Source organism: Saccoglossus kowalevskii, chromosome 22 (genome assembly GCF_978046115.1).
Source record: "Saccoglossus kowalevskii chromosome 22, keSacKowa6.1, whole genome shotgun sequence".
Taxonomy (NCBI): Eukaryota; Metazoa; Hemichordata; class Enteropneusta; family Harrimaniidae; genus Saccoglossus; species Saccoglossus kowalevskii.
The window spans coordinates 3771704-3798013 of NC_140662.1; the positions used below are offsets into that span (position 1 = coordinate 3771704).

General features: G+C 36.3%; 1 protein-coding gene across 1 annotated transcript; it reads left to right on the forward strand.

The window, feature by feature from the left end:
- The first annotated feature begins 1562 nt into the window (after positions 1-1562).
- LOC100369913 (von Willebrand factor-like) lies at positions 1563-15053 on the forward strand. The gene is made up of 27 exons (XM_085496072.1): positions 1563-1598; positions 2030-2092; positions 2818-2839; positions 3326-3352; positions 4779-5168; positions 5879-6310; positions 7239-7517; positions 7658-7705; positions 7872-8134; positions 8571-8848; positions 9187-9470; positions 9698-9900; positions 10417-10591; positions 10758-10796; positions 10987-11109; positions 11196-11324; positions 11633-11650; positions 11806-11838; positions 11950-11979; positions 12770-12802; positions 12979-13005; positions 13108-13140; positions 13314-13343; positions 13520-13531; positions 13652-13887; positions 14214-14548; positions 14867-15053. Exons 2-27 carry the CDS (start codon positions 2036-2038, stop codon positions 14874-14876), a joined length of 3546 nt encoding a protein of 1181 aa, XP_085352198.1. The 5' UTR covers positions 1563-1598; positions 2030-2035; the 3' UTR covers positions 14877-15053.
- Positions 15054-26310: the final 11257 nt, after the last annotated feature.

Here is a 26310-nt window from a genome sequence, read left to right on the forward strand (position 1 = left end):
CAAAAAAAGATATTTTTGGCCATTTCTCATACATAGGTTTGAAGACATTTAGTGAGCTGTCTTTTGATGCTATATGGTGGTCTTCGCAAAATGTATGAGAAGAGCATAAAAACGTCAATGTATGCACAATGTATGGGAACTACATGTAATATATTTGACTTGAAAAAAAATACTCGAATTTGACGACGTTTTAAAACTCAAAAATGAAACGTTTTGATTATTCAGGAAAAATGGGCTTTTTACCTTCTGGAAGAAGTAGTAAACACGTAGGAGTGTTTGGTACTCAATGTTATACAGATTCAATCTTCGTTAACTGTGAATTATAATTCATCAGAATTATGAATATCTTCTTCAATGTGTCAAGAACAACGTCCTCCCACATACCCATCCCACACAGCAGAGTAGAATCTATGGACAAACCCCATATATTTTAGCTTACATGATATGTTTTTTCCGATGTGTTCTGCGTCTCAATTGGATGAACAATTTGTTATCTCCACCATAACGTTGAAGAAATAGATACAGATCATTTCAAGGGATAATTTCGTTCATACTGTTAATACTTGATACGAATTTTCAAACATGCAGTTATTTTTTTACAAATCACATATAGTATGTATATATATACTTAAAATATGTCCACGCCTTTTTCAATACATGGGTTATTATGGGGATATCAGAGCTGTTCTTCGGACCGAGGAAGCTTATCTCTACTTGTTGAATTGTTGATTAATGTCTTCGTCACCAAATTGGATTTCGATATGGATTGATGATGTAAATTGCTTTGTAATAGAAATTACGATATTTCTGTCTCACATCTAGCAAATTAGTTATTTCTTAATTGTATGAATATAACAATGGTGTATTGCCAACACTATATTAGTAGTTTCTTTTAAACAATAACATCCCCTCCTACAGCGACATATGGGACGACGAGAAGGGTCTATAGCAAGATATAAAACAAAGAATTTTAATTTGTAGTTTTGTTTGCGTATCATAGTGCCTTCAAAAAGCCTCTAATTCTGGTAAAGGCGAATTCAATTAACTCTTAGTGCCAGCGTTTGGAAAATTATCAGTTATAAAATTATACACACGTACAAAACATGAATAAGACAAAAAAATATGAACAAAATATTGTCCCAGTAACTATGCAGAACATTGAACATAGATTCAATCGAATGGCTAATAGTAATCTGGAATGTTATATCTCAGAATATAATATAATGGGTTAAAGATACACACTCAATTTCCATTGGTACCACTGTTTGGGGTTCAAGTAAAAGTTCAAGTGGAGTTCACTTCATAAAGTCAATAAGTTCGACTAAGTGGTTTGTAAAATAAAATTAGCAAATGAAAAGAGTCCAACAGTACTGGTATTTACTGGGATCTGTAACTTGACTCCCGGATCGCCTTTGAAAGAAACAGTAATCTGAAAAGAATTTGTTCAAATTGACAGACTTTCTCATGTTTCACAGATATAATCTTATATGCAATCTGCACGCATTTAATCGACAATGTGTGATATTCAAACAAAAATAATAGTACATTAACGATCGCGCATTTTGCTAATAGTTATTGCGATCACGCAGCGACAAGAGGTAAGAACATATTTTCATTTATTCCGAACACTGGAAGTACTTTTTCATCTTTGGTTTTTTTCTTTTCAAAATCTCTTAGTTGTCGCTGGAAGAACAATTACGTTGTATTCATGTGAGCATATACAAAATATACGTACATTTATGTTTTAGATGTTTAGCGCATTTTTATATTGCTACTTAAATTGCATTTTTGCGAAAATGATAAATGTTGAGATGGCGATTTTAATGTTTCCGATTATTGAATTCCGGGAGTAGGGATAGAAATTCACAAATATGACCGTGGATTTTAAAATATTTTATAGCTCTATTCAGGCTGTAAAATTACATTCAACGCAATCATGCTTATCTCATTAGTGGAAATGTACATGCAAATATAAATGATTTTCTAACACTAATCATTTTTTTAATTGACTTTTTCATTGCGAGAATAGTCCATAATGAAGTTCGCCATTTTAATATGGGTCACACTAGCCGCCTATGTATCAAGTCAAAAGGTAATACATCTTTACTGAAATTTCTTTGAATATATGAAGCTACATTACAAAGGTGTGTGTCGTGATAAATATATGTAGCAGTATTTTTTTTATTGTTAAAGAAAACTCAAATAATAACTACATGTGTCTGCACCCTAATAATTCTTTACATTTCATAACTTGTTTCTGCTTGCATATAAAATCTACGATTCGATATAGCGAACATAAATATGACTTGTTCAAATTACGTCACTAATTATTACACCCTGTTCGATTCGGACAAAACAAAATGACTGACTAGAAATTTAAGACAAAACATGTTTCTGACATGGAATGACAACCATGCTTTATTGTACTTAGGTCTATGTCCATTTTTAGGATACGACTACAATAAAGACCATTACATTATAACTGTTGTTACAAGTAATGTTTGTGTAAAGTTCAGACAATACATATTCTTGGTATATTTATCAAATCACTGAAAGTCCTAGTAAAGTATCCGTTGGGGTTGAACATGTCTTTGTTATCTGCACACGTAATCTTGTCAAACGATGTATAAAGTTGACTAGTTGGCAGGCGCAGATAATTGAGTTATAAACACGAGCATTACAAATATTCTCAAGTGCTCTACTTGAAACAGACGTACATACCGTGCAAAATATAAACTAGCTGTGTGAGAATTAAACACAATTCTAAAACTGTTATCTAAAATTATTATTTTTAAATGTGTCGTATATTCATTTCAGTTGAATGGAAGATCTGCACGAGGTAAGTAATGAGCTTGATAGGTATCGATAAAACGTATCGGAATGAATTCCTATCTAAAAACCGGAAACGCGATACCATATACTTTGCAACAGCTGTCGCATGCCCGAGGTCAAGTGCATTGCCGTGGAATAAGCAGAAATGTACACATACTTTAATATCAACTCTAAATATTAGTTATGTTTGATTTTAGCTTTGCATGTGTAAGCACTTATTGGGACCAGCTGTGTCCCTCCATGATCGTGGTATGATGACGTCATGCTACACTCAAACGAAACTATAATATGCGATGCATACATGAAATAAACATGTGATCTACCGTAAAAAAACACTCAAATCCTTGATTATGTGGATTCCAACTCAACTTCCCCTGCAATAATATCTACAGCAGTGTGTGAATATTATTCTGTGACGTTAAATTGCAACAAGGTGTGTTAGTATGTCTCACATGCAGATAATCCAATAATTCTTGTTTTATTTTTTGTCAAGCTTTGGTACGCCGTACAGAATTACTTGGTAAGAACATCCATCAAAATATTTGTCGTTGAAAATTGTTAAGATAACTTTGTTGTATGTATTTTATGTATTGTATTCCTAATTGCTGGACGCCTAACTTGAATATGAGCAATACAATTCCGTTATAGTTCATTATTTATAGCTACTAGCTTATCCATACGTCGTCTTGAGCAAAACATTATTGAAATGTATGTTAAACCAATACGAGAGATCATATTACTATTGACGTGTCACGTGTTAAATATATTCTAGGCTCTGATTCTCACATTTTCGACCCTGCATAACATTTTAACATGTATATGCGCATATTTGAAAAGCATATCACCGTGGGTTAGACCATCACCAACATCTAACAGTTTTAATACCGATAACACTACCACTGTCTCGGTGTTGTAGCGGATACAATTCTCGATGATGTTTAATGATGATAGCAGATTGTATGACACCGACTATACTATAAGCTACATATAAGTTATTGTGTACGGGTACGCTGGTGCTGTGTCGGCCACTAATACAGTAATGACAGGAATATGTGCCGTACAAACAATTGATGAAACAAAAGTGTGGTGTCTTGTTTCAGTGCTTGAAAATAAATAAGATTATCCCATCTGTGACACTCTTAAATCAACTAAACCAGTGATGAATTAACAGATGGTATCGATTTGTTATTGGACACTATACAATGCGTTTGGTGACGTCGCGATTATTTTAAATTATACGTATGTGGCACATGCGATGTGTCAATCATTTTTTTGCGCTGGCATTTCAGATTAGGTTATTGACATTTTCCAGTTCTCTGCAAACTGTACAAAAAATAATCAGCGACATTGTATTTAGATACTCGATTTTTCTTCTTCCTCGTTCCTAAAATCTAACAACGTTTCCGTATTATTCTGATGCGCTGAAATATACAGACTGGTTCTAAATTAAAGTACCTAACTTTCTACATTTTATTGCTGTTGCTTTAAAAAAATATAGGTATAACAAGTAGCTATGTAGTAACTCGGATAGTAACTACGTAAAACATATTTCAGTTCATAAATTGATTCAAAAAGTATTTAATTTTGAATTGTGAATAGTTTAAATCAATCAACTTACAGTTTGCTGAGCTATGCATGGTGTTCCCTGTATATATCTGAATTCTTAGCCAGAGAACAAACATATCTTAGGTAGTTTTCATCATGATTACGTAAGCAGCGATTTGATAGTGTACTTTTCCTCGTAAAAAGTAATACGAACATTATGCACCTGGCATTTTTTAGTTTATTTACACAGATTTATGTCGTCTATTTATCTAATTTATCACTACAGTACTAGACTATACATATGACAGACAGTTGATTTCGACTTTGAAAGACAATTAATTAAATAAACAAAAGAAAACATGAGCGATCCTATGTACTTGACTTCTTTTAATTTATAACAGCTGGTCCTTGCGACGAAGACGACATTATCTACAAGAATCATTGTTATCTATTTGTAACTGACAAGCAAACTCACGACACGGCGAAAGCAATGTGTGAAGAACATGGGTACGGCCTAGCTTCGATCTCGAGTGAAGATGAGAGGCAGTTCCTGAAGAATACCATTCAGGCTGATAGTAGTTTGAGTGGGAACGTATACTGGGTTGGTGCAACGCGTGTTGATGGAGTGTGGACGTGGGACTCGGGTGAAGAATTTGTCGACAGCTACTGGGGTGGCGGCCAACCTATAAGCACAAAACTTCGTGACTGTGCATATATTTACCCACAAAAATTCAAACTCTCCAATAGAAAACGATGCAATAAGTTCACAGCTAGATATATATGTGAGAGAGGTGAGTTGAAAAGATGGCTTCAGGGTTTTATTATCGTGTACTTTTTTCACCGATTACAACATAAAATTTGCCGTCTCGTTTTCTGCAAGTTGGAGTGTGAATGTGGGTGTGTGTGTGTGTGCACAGGATGTGTTTCTGCATTTTATAAACTACAAACGAGTCTACAGGCTGCTAGCGCAATCAGAAAGAATATAGCGCGCACCAATAAACCGCAAATTGTATTTTAGCTTATTATTATATGAGATCATTATTAGAAATAATTACAATGTTTGTCAATATTACGTGTATTTTCACTATGCAGTATGTGCACCATTCATACAACCATATACCGATACATTTTAACCCGACTAAAACAATTCGAGAGTTTGCAAAGAGACAAACCGGGACACCAATTATTTGTTCCAGGCGATGAGAATCGGGATCATTCAAACAATATTCCATTGCAAGTGAATTGCGAGCACATCTTAGTTTTTCAAAAAGACTGCTGTATCATAACTACAACAGTGCGACAATATACATATGCCAACTGAAGCGGTATTTACGGGATTCTTTGGAAAGGATCCATATAGTACATAGCCAGTAGTTGTATTTCCACCATGTGCAATTTGTGCCTGACTAACTAGCGTAGGTCTCCTTTCCGTTTACATACCTCCAACAGTAACAAATGTAAAACTTTACTGCATCTTCAAGTGTACCAATTCCACTTGCAGATCAAGGAGAACCTCCTAGCAAACTTGCCAGTGTTTCCCATATTGGATCCTGCGAAGGTGGTGAATTCAGGCATGGCGACCACTGCTACACAGTCAGTACTAGCAAAAGAAATCTGGACGGTGCTTACAGTACCTGTGAACAGATGGGTTATTATCTTGCTGGTGCTAATACCGTTGATGAACTCAACTTTGTTCGTGGTCTTGGCAGTGATGATGGCAACAACGATATATGGATCGGTGGGGTTTCCATGCCTGGGTACGGTGGTTTTGAATGGCTGTCAGGCGGTACATGGCTCAGAGAAAGTTGGGGTGATACCGGCTCTCCAAAGGTGAAACAGGCAGAGATGGCATGTTCTTCTATGCGTCGCAAAAAAGATTATTACCTTCGTAAGAACAAATGTTCCAAGAAGTACACTTATATTTGTGAGAGAAGTAAGTATACTGTCACATTTTTGTTAAACTAAGTTAATGATGCGTTTAGACACCATTATCAGTGTGAACGTCCTCCATAGACCCGCACAAAATATCTCAATAAAATCGTCTCACACATACACTGTTGCACCCTCTTATCGCCAGCCTGTTTGTCACATTATTGAAGCACCTTAAACCTACTAGTATACAAAAAGGGGTATTTGCCAAGAAGTATACGATAATTTCAGCATAATTGTACATTTATCAATTCTAATCTGAATACTGAGACATATACCCTTGCGAATTTTCCCCAATTCGCATTGTATGACGATATATTTTAGTATTACGAATCAGTTATCGATATATTAAAACAAATATTCTGTGATACAAAAGCTGATTACTCTACACGTCTGAGCACCGCTGTACATTCGGTCTTTGAATATAACTTGTTCTTAACTGATGCATAAAACCGATGTATTGCCTTAATAATGGTATCACTGAATATCCAATGGTGTAACGAGTAAACAGGGATAGACACATATATTTAGTAAAAATAATTATATTGCTAAAGACTAAGATCTAATTATTTTCAGTATACTATACTTTGTCGCAAGATGTTTCAGATACACGTGATTTGCTTATACCTGAAAACCACTTTTATTTGTATATGGTCATCGTTTATACCATTCCCGTGCTATTAAAACGTGATATTCGAAAATTCAAACCGACCGAATCAAAAACTATAACTACAAATACACTTCATACAAACATATATCATTCCACGCAAACAGTAATTAGTATATTTTCGACTTTAAAGAAATAAAGTAGTTTTCAAAACCATGTGATCTGTATAAACAGCTTGTCGTAAAATATCAATGTTCAAAAAAAAATACTAGGGCGTGTATGTTTCTCAAATGCGTATGTGTACAACTATCTATGTCATTAACAGGCATACCGTACAGGATGAGGGCGTGCGAGGGAGAGGACTTGAATCTACAATGCGAAGAAGGTGCAATCAACATCATTGAAGCCAACTTTGGAAGGACAGCGGGAAATAACGTGTGTCCAAGTAGTAATATTCAAAACCAAGATTGCTGGAATGAAGTTTCATTGGCGAAAGTACAAGAATTTTGCGAAGGGAAAACACAGTGCATCGTTCCCGCCACGACGGATGTCTTCGGTGAACCATGTGCGGGAACCGATAAGTATCTGGATGTAATTTACAGATGTAAGTATGACGTCACTCTCCTTCTTCTTTTGGTGATTTCAGGTTGGTACCCAACAAGAATTGCCTATTGTTAACAATTCACACCAGAATGAGAATAACTCTGATTCTCATAGATTGTGTTTATTTTATTCGTATAACAGGTGGGTCTGGAAAAGCGTCACCTGAGAGAAGAACCCCGATTGCGACAGGTACGATGTGCACCTAGAGGCTTAAATATAAAAAGATGTTACGTCATTGTAGCTAAAGTAATTTGTAATTGCTTGCAGATTGTTAAATTCATTGAAAGACAAATAGTAGATTTCTAATTATATGTGTTAAACTTACACGTGTTGTATAATTTATTCTTGTCTCTAGATGGCTGCAAATGTATTGCTTGGGGAGATCCACACTACTTAACCTGCGACGGGTTGAAACATGACTTCCAAGGGAACTGTACCTATACAACTTTCCTTGACCAACTACATCCTGATCCCTATTTTGAGGTGAAGGCCAAGAACTCGTTCGCCGAAAACCGTAAAAACCCAGTCTCCTTTCAAGAGAAGATCACTGTTCATGTGAAACACCCACTCTATACACGTTCTCATACATTCCAATTCTTCAGAAACAGGACAGTGAATGTAAGTCTTGTTCAGTTATGCTAAACAATTATGGAAATGATCCATTTCTATGCATTTTATATATATATATTGCATCATTCAACACAGGCTAACAAATTCGTGAACTCAAATGTCTTTTACAGACATATAGGTCCCGTGTTTTGGCTAATTTGGTAATTTGGCTTTAGCATCAACAATATTAACCTTTTAGAACCTGGTTATAGTACGTAGTTAACGTAGTCTGTCAGATGGAAAGTCTTCACATGCCACGAAAATGATATGGAATTTTTTATTGAAATATTTAAAAAATCATGAAATTGAGCAAAAAATGTGTGAATCTACTTAATTCAAACCACCCAATGAAATCGAAATTTGGTATGTGATAATGTATAAAAAAGAGAAAATGGGAATTATTATATGTAATGTTATCTACATAAATTCTCTCGTTTCATTCCAGATGGATGGATTACCAGTTACCCCTCCCATCAGTCCGGAAAACGATTTACTCCTTGATACCATAGGCATGGGGGTCATTCTCACAACAGGATACGGGTTCTGGATGACATACGATTTTGAACATCGCACTGAAATGCGAGCACCACCAGAGTATGCGAACATGATTGGGGGAATGTGCGGGAACTGTGACGGCAATCGACACAACGATTACGTCATGCCTGACGGCAGCCAAGCATCATCCGCTTACGAATTAGGGAACAGTTGGAAAGCTGGTACAAGGTTGGTGTAGCTGTTTTGTGTTATTAACACCATTAACACATCCCCACTAAACACTTATAGTCAAGTATACACAAGGACTCGTAGTAGGATTGGGGGAGTTATAGAATTTTTGTATGTTAAGTGTTTTCAATTATTCTTTTTACGGCGACTGGCTGTGAATTCTAAACTACCTTCCACTTGAGCTGTTGCAACATCTAGTCATTCGGTTCTACACCCCTAAATCATTACAGAACCTGAAACAATGATGATGACTTTTCTCAACAATTATGATGAATGTTTGCCCGAGCGTTAAGTGCACTCCAGCGTTACGCATTGCTTTTTCTGTTGTACCCCACCAGCTGCCCCGACGTTGTAGATGATCTGCCTGAATGCGATGCTGCTATCATGAGTTGGTACTCTCAGAGTGATCAGTGTGGAATGATAAAGGACCCCTTAGGCATCTTCGCTGACTGCATATCGGCGTTGGACCCTGCCTTGGTTACTGAGCACTTCGACACATGCATGTTTGACATGTGTTACCTTGGTGATGATGCAGATCTATGTGACAACATTGGTGCTTTATATGACGACTGCTTACTGAACGGGGTTGAAATTCCTACTTTCCGCACGTCTTCATTTTGTGGTAAGTCCCACTAGTGAACGGGTATAACGACATATTTTGTTAGAAATATAATATATTGAGTTCTCTGTCATATTGTTGCAATATATGCATATATTCGTGTCACTTAAGTAGTACATAATGCCCCTTTAGAAAGAACACATACTATGGGGACACAATCTTGAACTACCTGATTACCCCCAAGGTACAATAGAATATTACTTCACTAGAAACGTTTCCTCATTCTTCAGCTTTGGAATGTCCAAACAACAGTATATATAACCCGAGCATGCCTCCGTGTCAAAACAGCTGTGTTGATCCAACGGCAGCTTCGGCGTGCCTCGACCCCCTGGCCGAGGGTTGTGAATGCGAAGAAGGATTTGTCCGTAGTGGTCTCGAGTGCGTGCCTCTAGCTGACTGTGGATGTTTCGGTCTTGACGGTTCATATCATAAAGTAAGACTGCTGAAACGACTATTACTCATGATTAAGCTAGAATCAAAACTATCTCAAACTGATACCTATATCGATAGTTGTGATAAGAAGAATTTGTAATTCTTTCACCAGCACAATATTGACATAGCGCACGATTTAGTGGCGCTGTATATTTTCCGTTAACGCGAGTGATTTATAGTCAAACGTGCTTTTGGTTAGCATAATTACCATTATATTGTTTAAAAATATGTGAAACTGCGAGATACTATGTTAAAAGTAGCACAATACATCTTCTTGGCTGCAGTAACTTGTATCATTATCATATAAACAAATGGGTTTTACAATCAACAAAATGTATCAAAAGAAAGACGCTATTGCGTGAATAATGATGGTGTATTTGACACGTTATTTCGTACTTCAATAATATACGATCCAATATGATCTTCTGTGGGCTGTTGCTACTGTATCGCATATACGTAAAATTGTGCTGTATTATTGGTTTAAAAATCAATATACAATCTTATCATAACCCTACAGAAAGGTGACACGTGGGTATCAAGTGACTGCAGACAATTTTGCACGTGTACGGGTGACGGCGATTCAGAGTGTGAAGAGATACCATGTGATGAACACAGTATATGCGTTACAATTGGTGGCACACGCCAGTGTGAATGTGCTCCAGGATATATAGGGGACGGGGAGACCTGTGAACGTGAGTAAACATGATCGTATTTTGCTTCAACCATAGTTGCATGCGATGTTGTAAATGAACGAAATTTACACATGCCTCTATAATCAATTATCCAATGTCGAATCACTATTAGTCATTCAACGTAACTAACAACCTATTTTGTATATTGTTATGTGTATATATACAGAACAAGACAGTCCAGACACGGAACAGTGTCCAGCAGTAGGTAAGAATTATACCATGTTATTCAATTTCAGGCATGTATATTGTATGTATACGTAACAAATAACCAGGGGTGTATTTGGAAAATTACTGCGGGTTCTTAAACATCGGACAATGAGACTTAACATGACTATATTAAACACATAAATATAATATATCGCGCATTGATATTTACATGTGTATTATTATATTAGGAGAAACTACAGCGTGTTCGAGTGTTGATGGTCAATGTAAAGGCATATGTGGACCAGACGAAACTCTTGCTCTGAATACCTTGCTCTGCCCCGAAGGTTGTTATTGCTGTCACCAGCGCACTGGTAAGTCTTCCAATAATAAGAAAAATGTATAACAAATATCAACTGAAAAAAACTAATGATTCACTGGTTCACTTGTTTCATAATAGATCTATGTAATGATAATTTTGGTGCGTTCTGTGCGAGCGAATGTGATGACAGCATGGTTGCCATTGACGACCCTGTTCTGTGCGAAGGATGGCCATCGCACGAAAATCGAAAGTGCTGCAAACCAAAACGTAAGTATATAATAATGTGATAAATCACTACGCCTGTATTTATGCTAATGTTTTACTCGATTGAGTGAACGTATGGTAGGATGAATAAGTAGCTGTAATTATTGTCTACACTGATAACCACATATACAATCGTGCTACAACGCTTTTCATGCGTTATATATATAAACTCGAATAATCGCAGTATGCGTTATTGTAATTATTTCATTCAATCTTGTGGATAAATTGCGTTAATGACACGCAGTTTAAGTTATTTATTTTCCCGCAAATACACAAGTTACATTATGGTATCCTTTGTTTCACCTTTGCAGGAATCCCTGGAATCGGATGTAAGTGTTATGTTTTTTTGTTTGCAAAGATAACCACATAGGTTGATTATCGACGTTTATGAACATCACTACGAATTCATATCACAATCAATGCATTAGCTTGGGAAAACATTTAGTTCGTAATATATGCACTTTTTGTTTTTGTTTTTCAACAGTCTACAATCCTTTACCCATTGATGAAAATGGCGGTGAGTTACTCGTATTTGTTTTCTATTTTTACTTTTGTTTACGAATATTTGTGTTTTTTCTATATTGTATTGTATATTGTGTTCATATTATGTATTTGTTTTACATTACAGTGGCTATTCTACCTCCACTTTTACCGGAAGGTAAGGCAAACATGCTCCATGTAATAAGATCTTGCTACTTCTTATTACTATATCTAGCATTTCAATTGAATGTTACATATGTACAATGACAAACACAAAATCAATAGTTAAAGAGGTGGAGTCATCACCTGCGCATGCGTCAGATGGCCATAGCGTGTCATTGTTTACAAACAAGCGTCTACCCACGAGCCTTTGCATTTTTAGTGTGACTTGTTATCATCGCTTGGGACTAAATTTTTGTTTTCTCAACTTATTTTGTGATTTCAAACTAGCTGATCTAAAGTCTGATTGAAATTTTGAATAATAGTCTTGTGAAATTAACGCGATGCACAGTATTCCTGTCTAGCGAATCCGATTCTTACATTCTAACCAATCAGAAAGCAGACAATTTGATGGGCTATGAACAGTCGACAGCATATGGTTTGTATACCTGTACCTTCTGCTAAGTTTGTCACAATGAATAACAAAACACATCTCTCCCTATGTCGGATAGTTTCAAGATAAATGCTTCTAAGATGAAATCAGTTTTATAAAGAATGAACAATTATTGTCTTGAGCACTACCCATTATATAATGCTGCATACAACCACTATCGACTAAAAGGGGATTAGGGAACCCAGACTCTAGGAAGTGTTGTCGGATTAACTGTAACATCCCATTTTACATAAAGACGTCTCTAAAATTGAAAGAGACAGTTTTAAGCTGGGGTCAACCATTTGAAATCATGGTGGACGCCTAGATCAACTCGATGACGTCACCTATGGCTTTATTATTGCTTATTATATTTCAGACATGCCATCGCCTGGAGCTGGTGTCGGATATGGTACGTATTACTTTTCATTTCTATAAATAATATTCCATATATTAGTACTGACATGTATCCGCATATTCATACAAAAGAATACAAGTGGTATGCGCATTGTGTATTTATAATACCCCTTTTGCGAAACTATATATTCTGGCTGTATTACTAATAACAGTATTTAATGATTTATGCAGGGCCTCCAGGTGAAGGAACGTGGCGTGGTGAGTACCTCAAGCAGTCATGTGTTTCTCTTTTAATCAATAGACAGATATTATAGTATTCATGTATTCATTAACACCATATGACAATTGCCTTTTTTTCAGACAACTTTGCATTCTCTGGTGAGATTATCGCAGGTATGGGCAGTTTGATTATTAGTTATTTTGTCTCATTAATAGTTGTAATATCTTGCGCTGCTAATTATTAAAATATTATTGGTCAATCGGTTTCACGTGCCGCCCACGTATTATACAATAACTGGGAAGTGTTTAAGGTCAATTTACTAAATGTGTGATTTATTTTATTGTAGGAATCATCATTCCAGAGTTTTCGTTAGGTGGTGAGTTTCACATTTTAATATATAAAAATATATTTATACATTTCTTGTGACAAAGCGTGAAACCTGATATATGTAATGCATATATAATGTAGCATATTAATAAAAATGGTTCAGTAGTATTGAAACAACGTGAATGTGTATGTAGTATTAACAGTCGGTTCTCTTATCATTTTCAGGCAAAGGCGGCGGTAAGTATAACAAATTTTGTTTTTTTTTGAAGCAGAACATATTTGGTGATGCGATCCCGGTCGTGCCATGTTGCATATTATTGTTCAACCCTATTTCCACATTTGAATGTTAAATTACAGGACCCGGTGAACAGGGAGACCCGCTTGTAACTACTGGGGATGGTTTCAGATACAAACTTCTTGGCAAGCCCTGTGAGTATATTATGTTCCAGGAGGACTCCGCAACTCCGAGTTTCAGAGTAATAACCAATCATGTCGGTGGGACAGTGTTCGGAGAGGAGGCAAGTTTTGTCGGGTCGGTGAAAGTGGAGTATAACGGCCAGGTTGTAGAACTCTTGGAAGGTAATGTTATTAAGGTTAGTGCCATACATGTGTCTGAACGTAATAAATTTTGTGGTTGAGCTAAAACGTGGTATTAATAGTCGCACAAAACGCGGGAGTGATATAAACAAGCAGATGACGTATGTCAGTGGACGTAAGACGGCGTGACGTCAGAATGTTGAGGCTATGACGTGTTAAAGTCTTGTTTGTATTAATGGGAATAATAATATGAATGTAAAAAAAAAAGAAAGAAATCTAGTTGTATGTATGAAGTCTGACTATTGAGTCTAGGTAATTTGAGTGGTTTTAATTTTATCTTTCATCTTATTCACAGTAAATTCTTTGTCTTCACTAACTACAGGTCGACGCGGTTGACGTCACAGCCGATCTCACAGTAGATTATGCATCTTTTGATGGGATCAGTCTGCGCTGGAACAACCACGTACAGAAATTCGTGACCGTTGACATTGGACCTGGACTCTTTGAGATTGTGTGGAATGGTTACAAAGGTCACGTGCTCGTCCACCCGAGTGCTGACTTTTCCAAACAAGTAACTGGTCTGCTTGGTAATTTTAATGAGGACCAGTTGGATGATTTACAATACAAAGACAATGGAGTCTGGAAGACCTTGACATTAGACGCTTCCAGCGAAGACATGGCGGCGTTTGCAAGCGGCTGGCTTCTGGATCCTAACAGGTTGGTCTACAGTACTCTAATTAACCTAGCGAGATGTTTCTCTGTCTAATATCGATTGAAATGTATTTATACATAAAAGCAGTAAACACGAGTTTACGAAATCGCCTAGTATTCAGCTATTTAACAATCGCAATACGGAGACAGACCGCGCGCGGATGAGCATACAACAGTTACATAACATTCACTATAAACAATATTCCTAGATGTACAATTCAACATTGTGGTAGTTTCCACGTGCGTGAAGTATGTGTACTTGATTCTACGTGCATTATTATGTATGTTGTTTGTTATAAGCCTGGTATTTTTTTTCTTCAACAGCTGTTCTTAAATCAGCAGTGAACCAGAGAATAAGATGTAAATATTTGAAACCAATACCTGAAATCCAAAACACGTCATAGTTCATATGTGTATGATATATCGTAGTCGATGAGAAGGTGGTGGGAGTGATTTTTTTTTTCAATCATATCGGATAAACATTCAGATCAATAAAATATAAATTATTGCATTTGTGCATTTTGTTTTTGTCTCGAACGTAGCCCTCTAGAAGCAGTTCAATAACATTACGAGCGACACATATGTAAAAATGTACATTTGTCGAAGTGGAAACAAATATTATGCTTACAGTTTAAATTATAGTATTGTACATTGAATTCGAGTTTTAATTAACAAATGTAATCACATGGTCGTATGTTTTGGCGATGTACACATACAAAAATACATGAATTTATTGGGTTATCTTCCAGGTTGTAATCTGCGGTTAGAATCAAAATAACTGATTATATTCTCGCTGGAATGATTCGAAGCGAACTGTACGTGCAAACATTTTGATATATAGCGAATGGCTGTTAAACAAATATGAAAATATGTTATAGTACTGCATCCGGCAAATGTGACGGTGGCGGCGCTGTTCAAATAAAGGTTTCAATAAATGCATTGATGTGCGAACAATAGCAGCAGCTGGCGTCATTGACGCAGGTGTGGATATGATATAAAATACTATTATTTAAAGCGATGCGTTCAGCGTATAAGCGTCAGATGAGTAATTCGTAAAAATCTTTTAACATTTTTGATGATCTTATTTACTATTCGAATTTTGGAAACCTCATTGGTGTAAAATAACCTGCGTTTCAAAAGTTAACAATGTTGTATCTAGGGAAGTTACAATTTCAACTGTAATAATGCACCCCTATGGAGTTGACACATTCCTACATGTGGAATGCTAAATGTATACAAAACGAAACACTACATATGCCATGCACAATTTTACGTCGTCAAAAGAGGGCGCGATTTACAACAATCTGATTAAAATAAGATCCTGGTTGGCTTAATTTTTTTTTTTATATAATTACTTACAAGTATTATTTATTTTAATTATTTACTATAATTATTAATTATTTTAATTATTTTTTGACGTTACAATTATTTTGCTGCAGGAATGGTTTTGTTTGTGAAAGCCACCTTGATCTCCCGGTGGCTTTCAGAACTAAACCATTCTTGCAGTAAAATAATTGTAACGTCAAAAATAATTATAATAAATAATAGTAAATAATTAAAATAGATAATAATTATAGTAATTATATAAAAGAAAAAATAAGCCAACCAGAATCTTATTTTAATCAGATTGGATTTACAGGAAACTGCTTTTATTGTGTCCGTTAAAGGGCGGTGGTCTGCGTGTTAATAAATATTGTATTTAACTAGCGTTGTATAGTACGTCACTGTGAAACTCATGTTAGACACAATTCTTTTTTTCGTGAGTCACAAAACTTGCTGGGGTGGGGGGTTAAATAGTCTATAAATTTACTTTGAAAAAACTACTTTAAATATACATTGCATAAACCCTCTATTTCAGAAGTTATTCACTAAAACGATTACGCGCGTAAACTCACAAACTAATTAGCATACAGGGGGCGCTGTTGTACTATGGGTGAAAGATTACATTTTACATCAGATGTTTATATCTATGTATTAGTATTATGAATAAATTATGTTCAATCAAGCATTATTTGCATAAAGATAGTACACGTACTTCGCAATTCGCGAAGTTGGAGTTGAGGAGAATTGAAGGAACGGAATACTGGCTATATTGGAATATCCGCAAACGATTCACACTTTTCAAAGACGTCGTATTCTCAAATGACGAGGAAATCATGACGTAGAAGGGTGGGAACAATATCACGTACAGCGCCATCTGTGTTTGGTTAGTACGTATACGTTCGTAATCTAGAATACAGAACGACTCCCCAAATAGATTAGTTTGTAATTGCGAACCACAGATCAAACCACTAACTTTCGCTGGTTCCCGGCGTCCCTTGCGAATGGCAGGTAGGACGCAGGTACTAGTAATCGCAATATTGCTCCAATGGGCCAGGATTCTGGCCCAAAATCACGTGATTAAGTGACGTAATTTGAAAACATTCTAATATTCGTTTTTTGTAAAAAAAAAAGTCTTTATTACGCCGAACCAATACATTATGCCTGCTTAGACTTACATATTTGAGATGTTTCTGACATTCCTCGCTGTTTCTGTGAAAATTTATAACAAAAGAAACAGTTTTTTATTCTCCCAACTTTCGAGAGTAAAGGGATCTAACGAGCTTAAGGTAGCGAGAGGGGAAAAACTAGAAAAAAAAAAACTTCTTTCTAAAAATCCCGGATTATGCAACCTTATATTGTGTACTTTCTTTATCTTTGGTCCGAATTTACAGTGCACGATGCATTTGTTGAGTAATTTCAATTTATTCCCGGAAACTTAGTTGTAGGTGAACACGTCCTTCATGCATTTACATATCATGTTGAATGACAGACTGAAGACAAAGGATTTAATTTGCATACTGATTTGTTGACCATCCGGCTTTATTATATCCTGTGTAATCTATAAGTAGTGTCGTTACGCGGTCGAAGCACAAACAAACATTACACTATAGTATTTAAAGATTTTCTCGGTGTTTTAATAAACTAATATATCGTGGGAAGGAGTTCTAAGATGAAAAAAAAACTGGTCGCCGAAAAATGTCTGACGCCGTTAAAAGATATCTAAATGAAAGTGGCCTAGGCTCATATTACAGTCAGCTCGCAGAGTGGAATCAAAAATGTAACTCCGTGACTGACATTTTTCCTGCGTCAAAAAAGAGTGGACATTCTTTTGATGTGAATCGTAAGCTGGTGATCGCGGCTCGTGGCATTGGAAAGGGTAGTCGCGCAATGCGTAAATTTAGTAGCTATATGGGATTACCGCCTCCTCTATTATATCTGGAACCACATTCAGAGAAAACTCTCGGAAAGTTTTAGACGTTGCTAAAAGACTATAAGGACAAGAATTTCAAGATGCCGCCAATGAAATAAGAAAACTCAAAACAAAATTGGCGGAGATAGACGTGGATATAGCAGTTTCTGTCGACGGGTCAAGTTGGGTGGTCCCAGTCCGAATTCAAATATCAGTGCGGGAACTCTGGAGGTCATTACCCAATGCCGCACGTAATTCAAACACGTGGTTAGTAGAATTCAGTCGAAATGTACGTGAATAATGCGATCGAAGTGCGCTGCCCAGAGTTTATTATATTATGATAAAATTTAATATGACGCACGGTATGGTTTATATTACATGTTCACTTCATTTCGAATAAAATAATTCACCATTGGAACATCAATGAATCACAAGTATTTAAAATATTTTCTTGACTTTCCGTAGATACCCGACTACTATCATTTTTAATGACTTAAATGCGCCCATGTTTATGTTTGCGTAATTATTACGAATGCAATGCATTATCAAGTCAGTAATATTGAAATATTCACAGACCCAATACCCCGGGTCAGTGCCCTAACAATAGTCAAAGATAAAATGAATTTTGCGTAGTTATCATGAAAGCAATACATTACAAAGTTGAAATATTCAGAGCTGGTACAATATTGTAAACAAATTTGCGTAATTAGAAAAGCAGTGCACCAAGTAAACGATGTTGATATATTCAAAGTACAGAGTTGCATACAAGTTGCGTAATTACAGTACCGTCGGATATAAGTTTACTAGATCGACCCGCGGAGCATGAAAGAAAAAAGTTGCTAAGATAACGCGCCAGTTCAGTGCGTGATTTGGGGTCAAACTTCGGTCAACATACACTTGATGTCAGTATCACGGGGAAAATCTCTTCTCATCGGGGTTCTCCACACTTGCCAGGGGGGAATCTCGTCTCGTCTCTATATCTCGTCCCCTTGAGGTACGGGATCGGGAAAGTCACTTTAACTTTACAATCTAATAAGACACACACAACGAAATACGTTTCAGCTCTCGTCTTAGTCGATCAATCGAGCACTCTATAAGACACAGCGCCCTGGGGAAAAATCCCCAAGACTATCGCAAGGCTGACCCAAGACTCTCTTAGACTGCGTCAACACTCGCCCCAAAGCTCTCCAGGACTGGACTCTCCCTACTGCGTCTATCGTGCTGTGCTCCCCAAGACCAACTCAAACTCTCTTTATTCATTTTCAAAACTCTAACCAATTACAAAACAGTAAAAAGACTCTAGGGCGTAACCTTCAATCATAAAGCCAATCACACTAAGTACTGAATACGTCATATCTTTTGATTAATCGTTCACTACATTAATAACTACGGATACCAACTGTCAGAATAGCGACGGTTATCTCGTAATTAGTTCCAAATCACTGAGCCAAGTTCCGTCCAAAACTTCAAATAGGCCTAAACGATGACAGACATAACACAGCAATTCAGCTAATAATCAGCTAATTAAGTCGGTCAACAGATACGCAAAAACAAATTCATGACATCAGCATCGCCGCGCAGCAAGTTTCGCAAAGAAGTACTTGAAGTTCAATTGCACCCCAAAATGATGTCACTGATCACTCAGTTGTTGCATCGTGTGTTGTGTCATGTCATGTCCATGATGCACCCCGTTTCGACTTTGGCTTGCTTTTCCTGCTTAGTGCATGTTCTTGTTCACGTAAAATGCGACCTCTCACCAACGTATTAAAACACTTTGAATTTATACTTTGAATGATTATATTTGGTCAACGCGAAACATTATTTTTTCTAAACATTTTCTGAGACCATTTTTATCAACGCAGGGTTATTTTTTCAGACAAGATGGGCTTCGTAATATTTGCCATAACATCGCCCGGGCGTACTTTTGGTCCACATTTTTCTAAAAAAAATCGAATCCTCCATAAGATCGCCCGGGCGGGGTATCGGCCGAATCTGGTAGTGCTGACTTAGAGCTAACTGATTATAACAAATCCGATAACGGTACACTCTGTATAGGCTGAGAGTAATTCAAACATATCTGTACTTGAAGGCATGTATATCACGTAAGTAAATATATGCTGTCATGATGGCCCGCCCTGTGTTTAGAGAACCGATTGTACTGTTGACGCTGTTCAACATAACAAAGGGACTTGAATAAATTAATTGCGCGGTACGCCATCTTGCTCAAGTTAGCACCCACTTTCAACGAAACTGCTAAGTTTTGTCACGTTTTAGGAAACAACCGACCAATTTTTCACGATTTAACATTCCACGCATATCAGATACTTGTATATTTACAAAGTATGATCGAAATGGTCGACATTTTGTCATTAATTAGCTGTTTATCTGTGGCCAAATTCGAAAAAACGTTTTATTGAGTTTTTACGGAAACTAATTTTTGACTATTATAACTATTGAAGATGTCATTTTTCAACACTTTCTCTACGCTAACGATGTATAAATTACACAATCTATTCGCCACAAAATTGGCTAAAATATGATGTCTCATGAACGTTTATGTGAGCCGTTGACGTTGAGTTACGGCCTTGGGAACAGGAAGACGTTCGTAAAAGTTAGTCCACAAAGTTCAACAGGCTTTATCTCCAGAACTATGGGGCACATACGAATTTCGAGACGCATTCTCAAAGATCAGAAATATAGAAAAAAGGAACACCGAGAAACGGCCAATCCCGCAAAAAAACTCGAACGATCGTAACTTAATCCCCTGTGCAAATATCAAGACGAAACATATATGATCGTATTTTGCTATATCTCAGCTTTCTGAAAACATATACATTGCCATAACTGCATGCTTAGTAATTGGTGAGGAAAGTCCTAAACTCCGTTAAACTATAAATTATGTTTCCCCTCTCGCTACCTTAAGCGCTGACGTCAGGTAACCAAGGGAAATAGAACAAGCAACGAGAAAATGACGGATCAATCAGAATGCCGGTGCCGTTACTAGTTACCGGCCTCTTGTGGCTTGGTACGCCATGACACTTGAGGCGGGAACCAGCCAACAGATCAAACCACTAACGCTATAAGAATGCTTGATCGATAGAGGGCGGTATTTTGTTTTAAATATAAATTTAAATGGTGCAAACAAAACGCATTCGATGTGGCACGTATTGAATTATCAGTGAGTGGGAGATACGTTCTTTATATGCCTAATGTGAATAAGAAACAAACGTTGTAATATTAGTATTTCCCGGTTATCGCGATACGAATATGTGGTTGTTTTTGTATACATACACGTCGTTAAATCGAGGGTCTCGTGCAGACGAGAATGCTAACATTTCAATACCAGTGTCACTGCGGTCTGTTGCATGCCGAGCACAGCTGATATTACGTCGCGAAACATGGTACAGTTCATTGTACTTCTAGAGCATTAGAGTGTAGGTAAAATGCACAGTTACATCGGAATACGTGCATTTATTTATCAATTGGGAACGAACTAATTTTTAAGAATAAAATCATTCCAATAACGCCATTTTATGAATGAGCTGTTAATTATGTAAATTGTCGTCTCAATTGTATTTATAACCAAGACAACATGTGAGATCAGTGGATATCATAAATTACATAGGTCAATCAATTGTAGTATTTCATCATTAACAAATCTGACATTTTACGATGAACGGCTTTCTTGAAAATATATGTATATGTACAAATTTTAGTTTGGGTGGATGGCAATCACACTCCTTAAAAGGAAAGAGTTCTGAAATTTCCCATTTTTCTAATCCATTAGGGGTCATTTTGTTGTTTTTCATGTATCGAAAATGGACACGCGATTATTTCCTCACCCACTAATATATTAGTTATGTTTGATAATTTTAATCGATGTAATTATTACACAAAAATATTCACCTAATGCTGAGAGAATTTATTTTATAACTTAAAAATGATATCATGGCTTTCCCTTGCCATTAATAGTGCATTCACTTTCAAAGAAACGAGTTATTACTTCTAGCTGTATCGATAAGCAATCGTGGTGAATGAGATTTAAAGTTTACAACTGGCCGTTTACATGAAGATATCTTTGCGGTAACTCCCAACTTCTGGTTTCGTAAAATGGGTTTTCTATTCTATGTTGTAATTTCATAATTTGGATTACTATTTTGCTTTGACAATAGAAAATAAGTTCAGTTTTATTTATTTTATTGAATAGCAATATTAATATTCAATTATCTGCTCGCAAGTTAAATCGTATTTCTAAAACGACAAGTATGCACTGTGACAATATCAAATATACTCGTCGGATTAAATGTTGTCTGGTGCAGAATATATTTTAATGTAAATGTCATACCGTATGTACATCTGAAACAATCTCGGAATTGCTGTATGACGGCTTCTACCTTACTCATAGTCTGACTCTGGAGCACAATGTCAGCAATGATATCCCGGCTATATGTATTTACTTGTCGACTTGTATGTTAAAATTGCAACCAAGAAAACGTCAGATCAGTGAATGAAGACAAATATTCGGGCTCCAATCAATGTGACGCCCATTTAATGGTTATAAACAATTACCGCAATTGCGAGTGCAAACATATGACATTGAAGGTATTACAAATATAGCTATTGAATCAGTAAGCGATGGTGCTTTCGTCGTATTTGCATCTATTTTGGAAAAAGTTAAAACGTAAGTAAAATCGTTTGAACCGTACCATTATCGAATTTTCGGGCGTTTAGGACTTCATGCATAGAAGTCCATCAAATTAAAAAAAATTGCAATAGGTAAAAATATGTATTTGTTGCGTGAACGTGCCGGCGTGAAGATCCATTACATTTAGAGTATCAATGTCTCATTTTGGCGCCAGCGTTTACTAATTCCACACGCTTCAGAGAAATTAGTTTGCACGTTTACGGCATTCCACAAACAATGAAGTGTCCTTGACAGCGTTTAAACTAGAAGCACATAAACCAAATGGCGACTCTATAGTTTGGTTTATTGTGTTTGGTGTCAAATAATAATTGCAACATATGATTTGGATACATTCCCAAGCCAGCTGACGACACGCTAGCCGCAGAGTGGTATTTCCAATGTCATATGTTATCTGCGTCATATGAGAAATATTTTGGGGTAGAGGGAGCAAAGAATACTTTAGGAAGCCGTCAATGCAAAGCATAGAATATAGAAATTTGAATGTTGTCACGAATCCGAAACTAATCCGAACAACATAAGGATGATCACATTGCCACACGAGCGACTGAATACATTAGACAGATATCGTTATGTTGAATCATGATTAATCGATTTAGGTTTAAGGTTAAGGTTAGAAAAAAATGCATTTAGATTGATGGGAGAAGTGATTAATGTTCAAATTGAAAAATATACTGATCTTTTTGTATTAACTACATCTTTCCAATTATTTTCTTCGCATGTGCTGTCAGTGTGTACGCATTTGATTGCGCCTATCCGTAAACACGTCAATATTGAATGTGTTACACATGCATAAATCTCTCACATATACGCGTTTTGCTTCCAGTTACAAGAAGCTTTTCCGTGATCGCGAATTCGAATATCATCTTGCGTGTTTGTAATATAATATGTAATCTACTACATAGTGACAACACGTACTATCACAATTGATTAAAGACTTGACATGCGGATAAAACTTTGATGTTTTCACCGTAATTCATATTGATATTAGAACTTTGGAGGTGGAACAATTTCACACTATCCACTGACCCATGCCATTGCGTTGTATATAATATCGCAATAAAGCATTACTTGGAGGTCAACGCATGCAGAATGATGGGATGTTAAAATCACGAATGTCACTAATTAAAAAGTCTCATAATAAACCAAAATGTTTAAGAGATTTTGAAAACTGACGAATTTTAAGCGTCAACTTTTAGTTGTGAATACAATACATATATCTATTGTTTTTTGCTATGTTGTCATATTCTTAGCCAATATACCTCTACCAATTATAAAGTTTATAATGGTACCTATAAACACCCTGCGTTTGGTATTTACAGTAAGGCCTCACTTTTCGAAATGTTAATATTTATCGATTTTAATCGTGCATTGTCAGATTACCCGGAACTATATTAGCAGAAGCATACCCAATGTATACAATGTATATGATCTCAAATCTCAATCTCAACACTGTTTGTGAATTGTAAGGATATATTACAGCACGTACTTTGTTTAAATACAAAAATACTTGGGTTAGCTACTTGTGTTCTTACTACTTACAAATGTTATACATTTCACAAGACCCTTAATTGTGGATTGACCCATCACGAACCAATCCATGGATCTATGTACCAAACAAACATTTATTATTATAACAATCGACATAGATCGATTGTAACGACACCACAATCAGGAAGGTAATTGAAAAGGTATCTTGAGAACGAAAAAGACAATTATTTTACATTTACGCACAAACATAGTACAGAATGATTTAAATGCTGACAAATCACAGATGAAGCAAGATTGAAAGTGAAACAATTTATTTATAGTTATATATATATTCATCACCCTGTTCTGTGTGTTAATAAAAAAAGTCTGTTACAGCAAGTCTCAGAAGTATCGGGGCAGCCAGTTTGCTCGCGAATTAGCTAACTGCTAACTGCCAATATCGCTGGCGCCGGTTAGTGATCGCGTCCACTCTTGGCGAGTCTATAATGCATGAGGAGACATAGAATGTTTTTATGCATCCTCAGGCTGGTACATGTCTGGATTCCCCTGAATGATTTGAGCCCGAAAATGGTCACAGTCAGCTGGCGTGATAATATTATAAATGCGATTAATCCACCGATATTTATTATATTAGGGTAACCATCTTGAACACTGATTGAAACTAAATAGACAAGTTGAGATACAGTTTCCTACAAATCAAGGAGAAAATAACAAACTTTCACACGAAAACGATCCGTTGGGGTAACATTAAGCCAACCGCTGGAAAAAATCGACCTCATTCGTCGTTTTTGTGTGAACACGAGCATAGAACACTTTCCCTGGTATATATTTCAAAGCGAAATCGCCATCCAACTGTAAAACCGTCGCTGATTAGCTCCTTAAGTATGAGGATCGTCCTCTACTGTTACATAGATTCGCCTTAAGTGGGCGTGACCGCACGACGGCGCCATCGAGATTCGAAAGCCAACCGTTTAGCCAAAACAAAAGCAGTTAGCCAATTCGCTAGCCCCAATACTTCTGAGACTTGCTGTAAATGAACTCGTGTATTGGGTTCAGATGAACATGTGACTAGTCACCGCTGTACATACATACGCATAATCGATGTATTTGATATCAACAGCTTTGTACAATAATTATTCCAATACGACCATGTTTTTCAGTGCTAAATGTGAAACAATTCAATAGCCATGCAGCATCCATAAATCATATATGTAGATCATCCTTCGTTTGAATAATAAAGTGATATTGAACATTTTTTGTAATTCTACCACTCCCCGCCAGTACTGGGATTTTTGTCGTTGTGGGTTATGCATAAGCGTCTTGAACAATATCGTAGGGTACATGCATGGGGACATATATTCCGGTATTTTGTGTAAAACCTTATTGTTATACGCACATGGAATAGACAATACAAAACTAAACAGGGCAGTCTGAAGCTGCGTTTGTAGAACTTTTTGAAAACTGTCAATGATTTATATACACGTTATATGACTTTCTGAATATATTCGCAACGTGACTGCAGAAATACATTTGGTAAATAGTTTTATGGAAGCATAAGAGAACAATCATTCTGGTTTAATCGAGCGAGAAAAAGTCAGTTGTGTGGTGCTTTCGATTGCGCAAATTTTGAATACGTCTCTGACAGCGTCTGGTGGAAAAGTTTCTCTGAAACTGAAATCGAGATTTTAGCTGACCCTTTCTTTCCAGCTTACCTTCTTCCAAAAAAAATGTGCAAAAATAAAATATCGGAATTCAGGTTCTTGTACACTGTACGTGTCGACATATTCGATCCGCGATTATTTTGTCTGTGTTTTAATTGATCATTTCTAGAGGTCAATATCTCAATATCTCGAGTACAATATAAGTACAATAACGAAAATTATTGTAGTTTTCAGCGCCATAGGTTACATGTTATTTTAGAATTTGGTTCCGAGTATTACATCATACAACATTACAACAAGGTTTGTCGTGTTTCTGAATAAATCAAATTTATTCACCGGATTGAATGTTGTCTGGGGCAAAATATCTTTTAATGTACCCTGAACAACCTAGGTTATTGACCTGAAAGGTTACGGTCGAATGATGTATAAGTAAATGCACACACAAATCTTGTCTTCTTGACTGATAGATGTTTCACAAAAATAAATTTGTTTTAAAAAATCATATCTGAGTCCCGTCTAACATAGCTACAATATTCATTCGTTTTGTTCTACATACTACATCATCAACAGTCAGTATGTGCATCAAATCAATCATATTTAGTAAAATACTTTTTTATTTATTGCTCAATAATACAATGCCTTTCACCACCGACAAAGGATGCTATTGTTAAGCTTATAATGC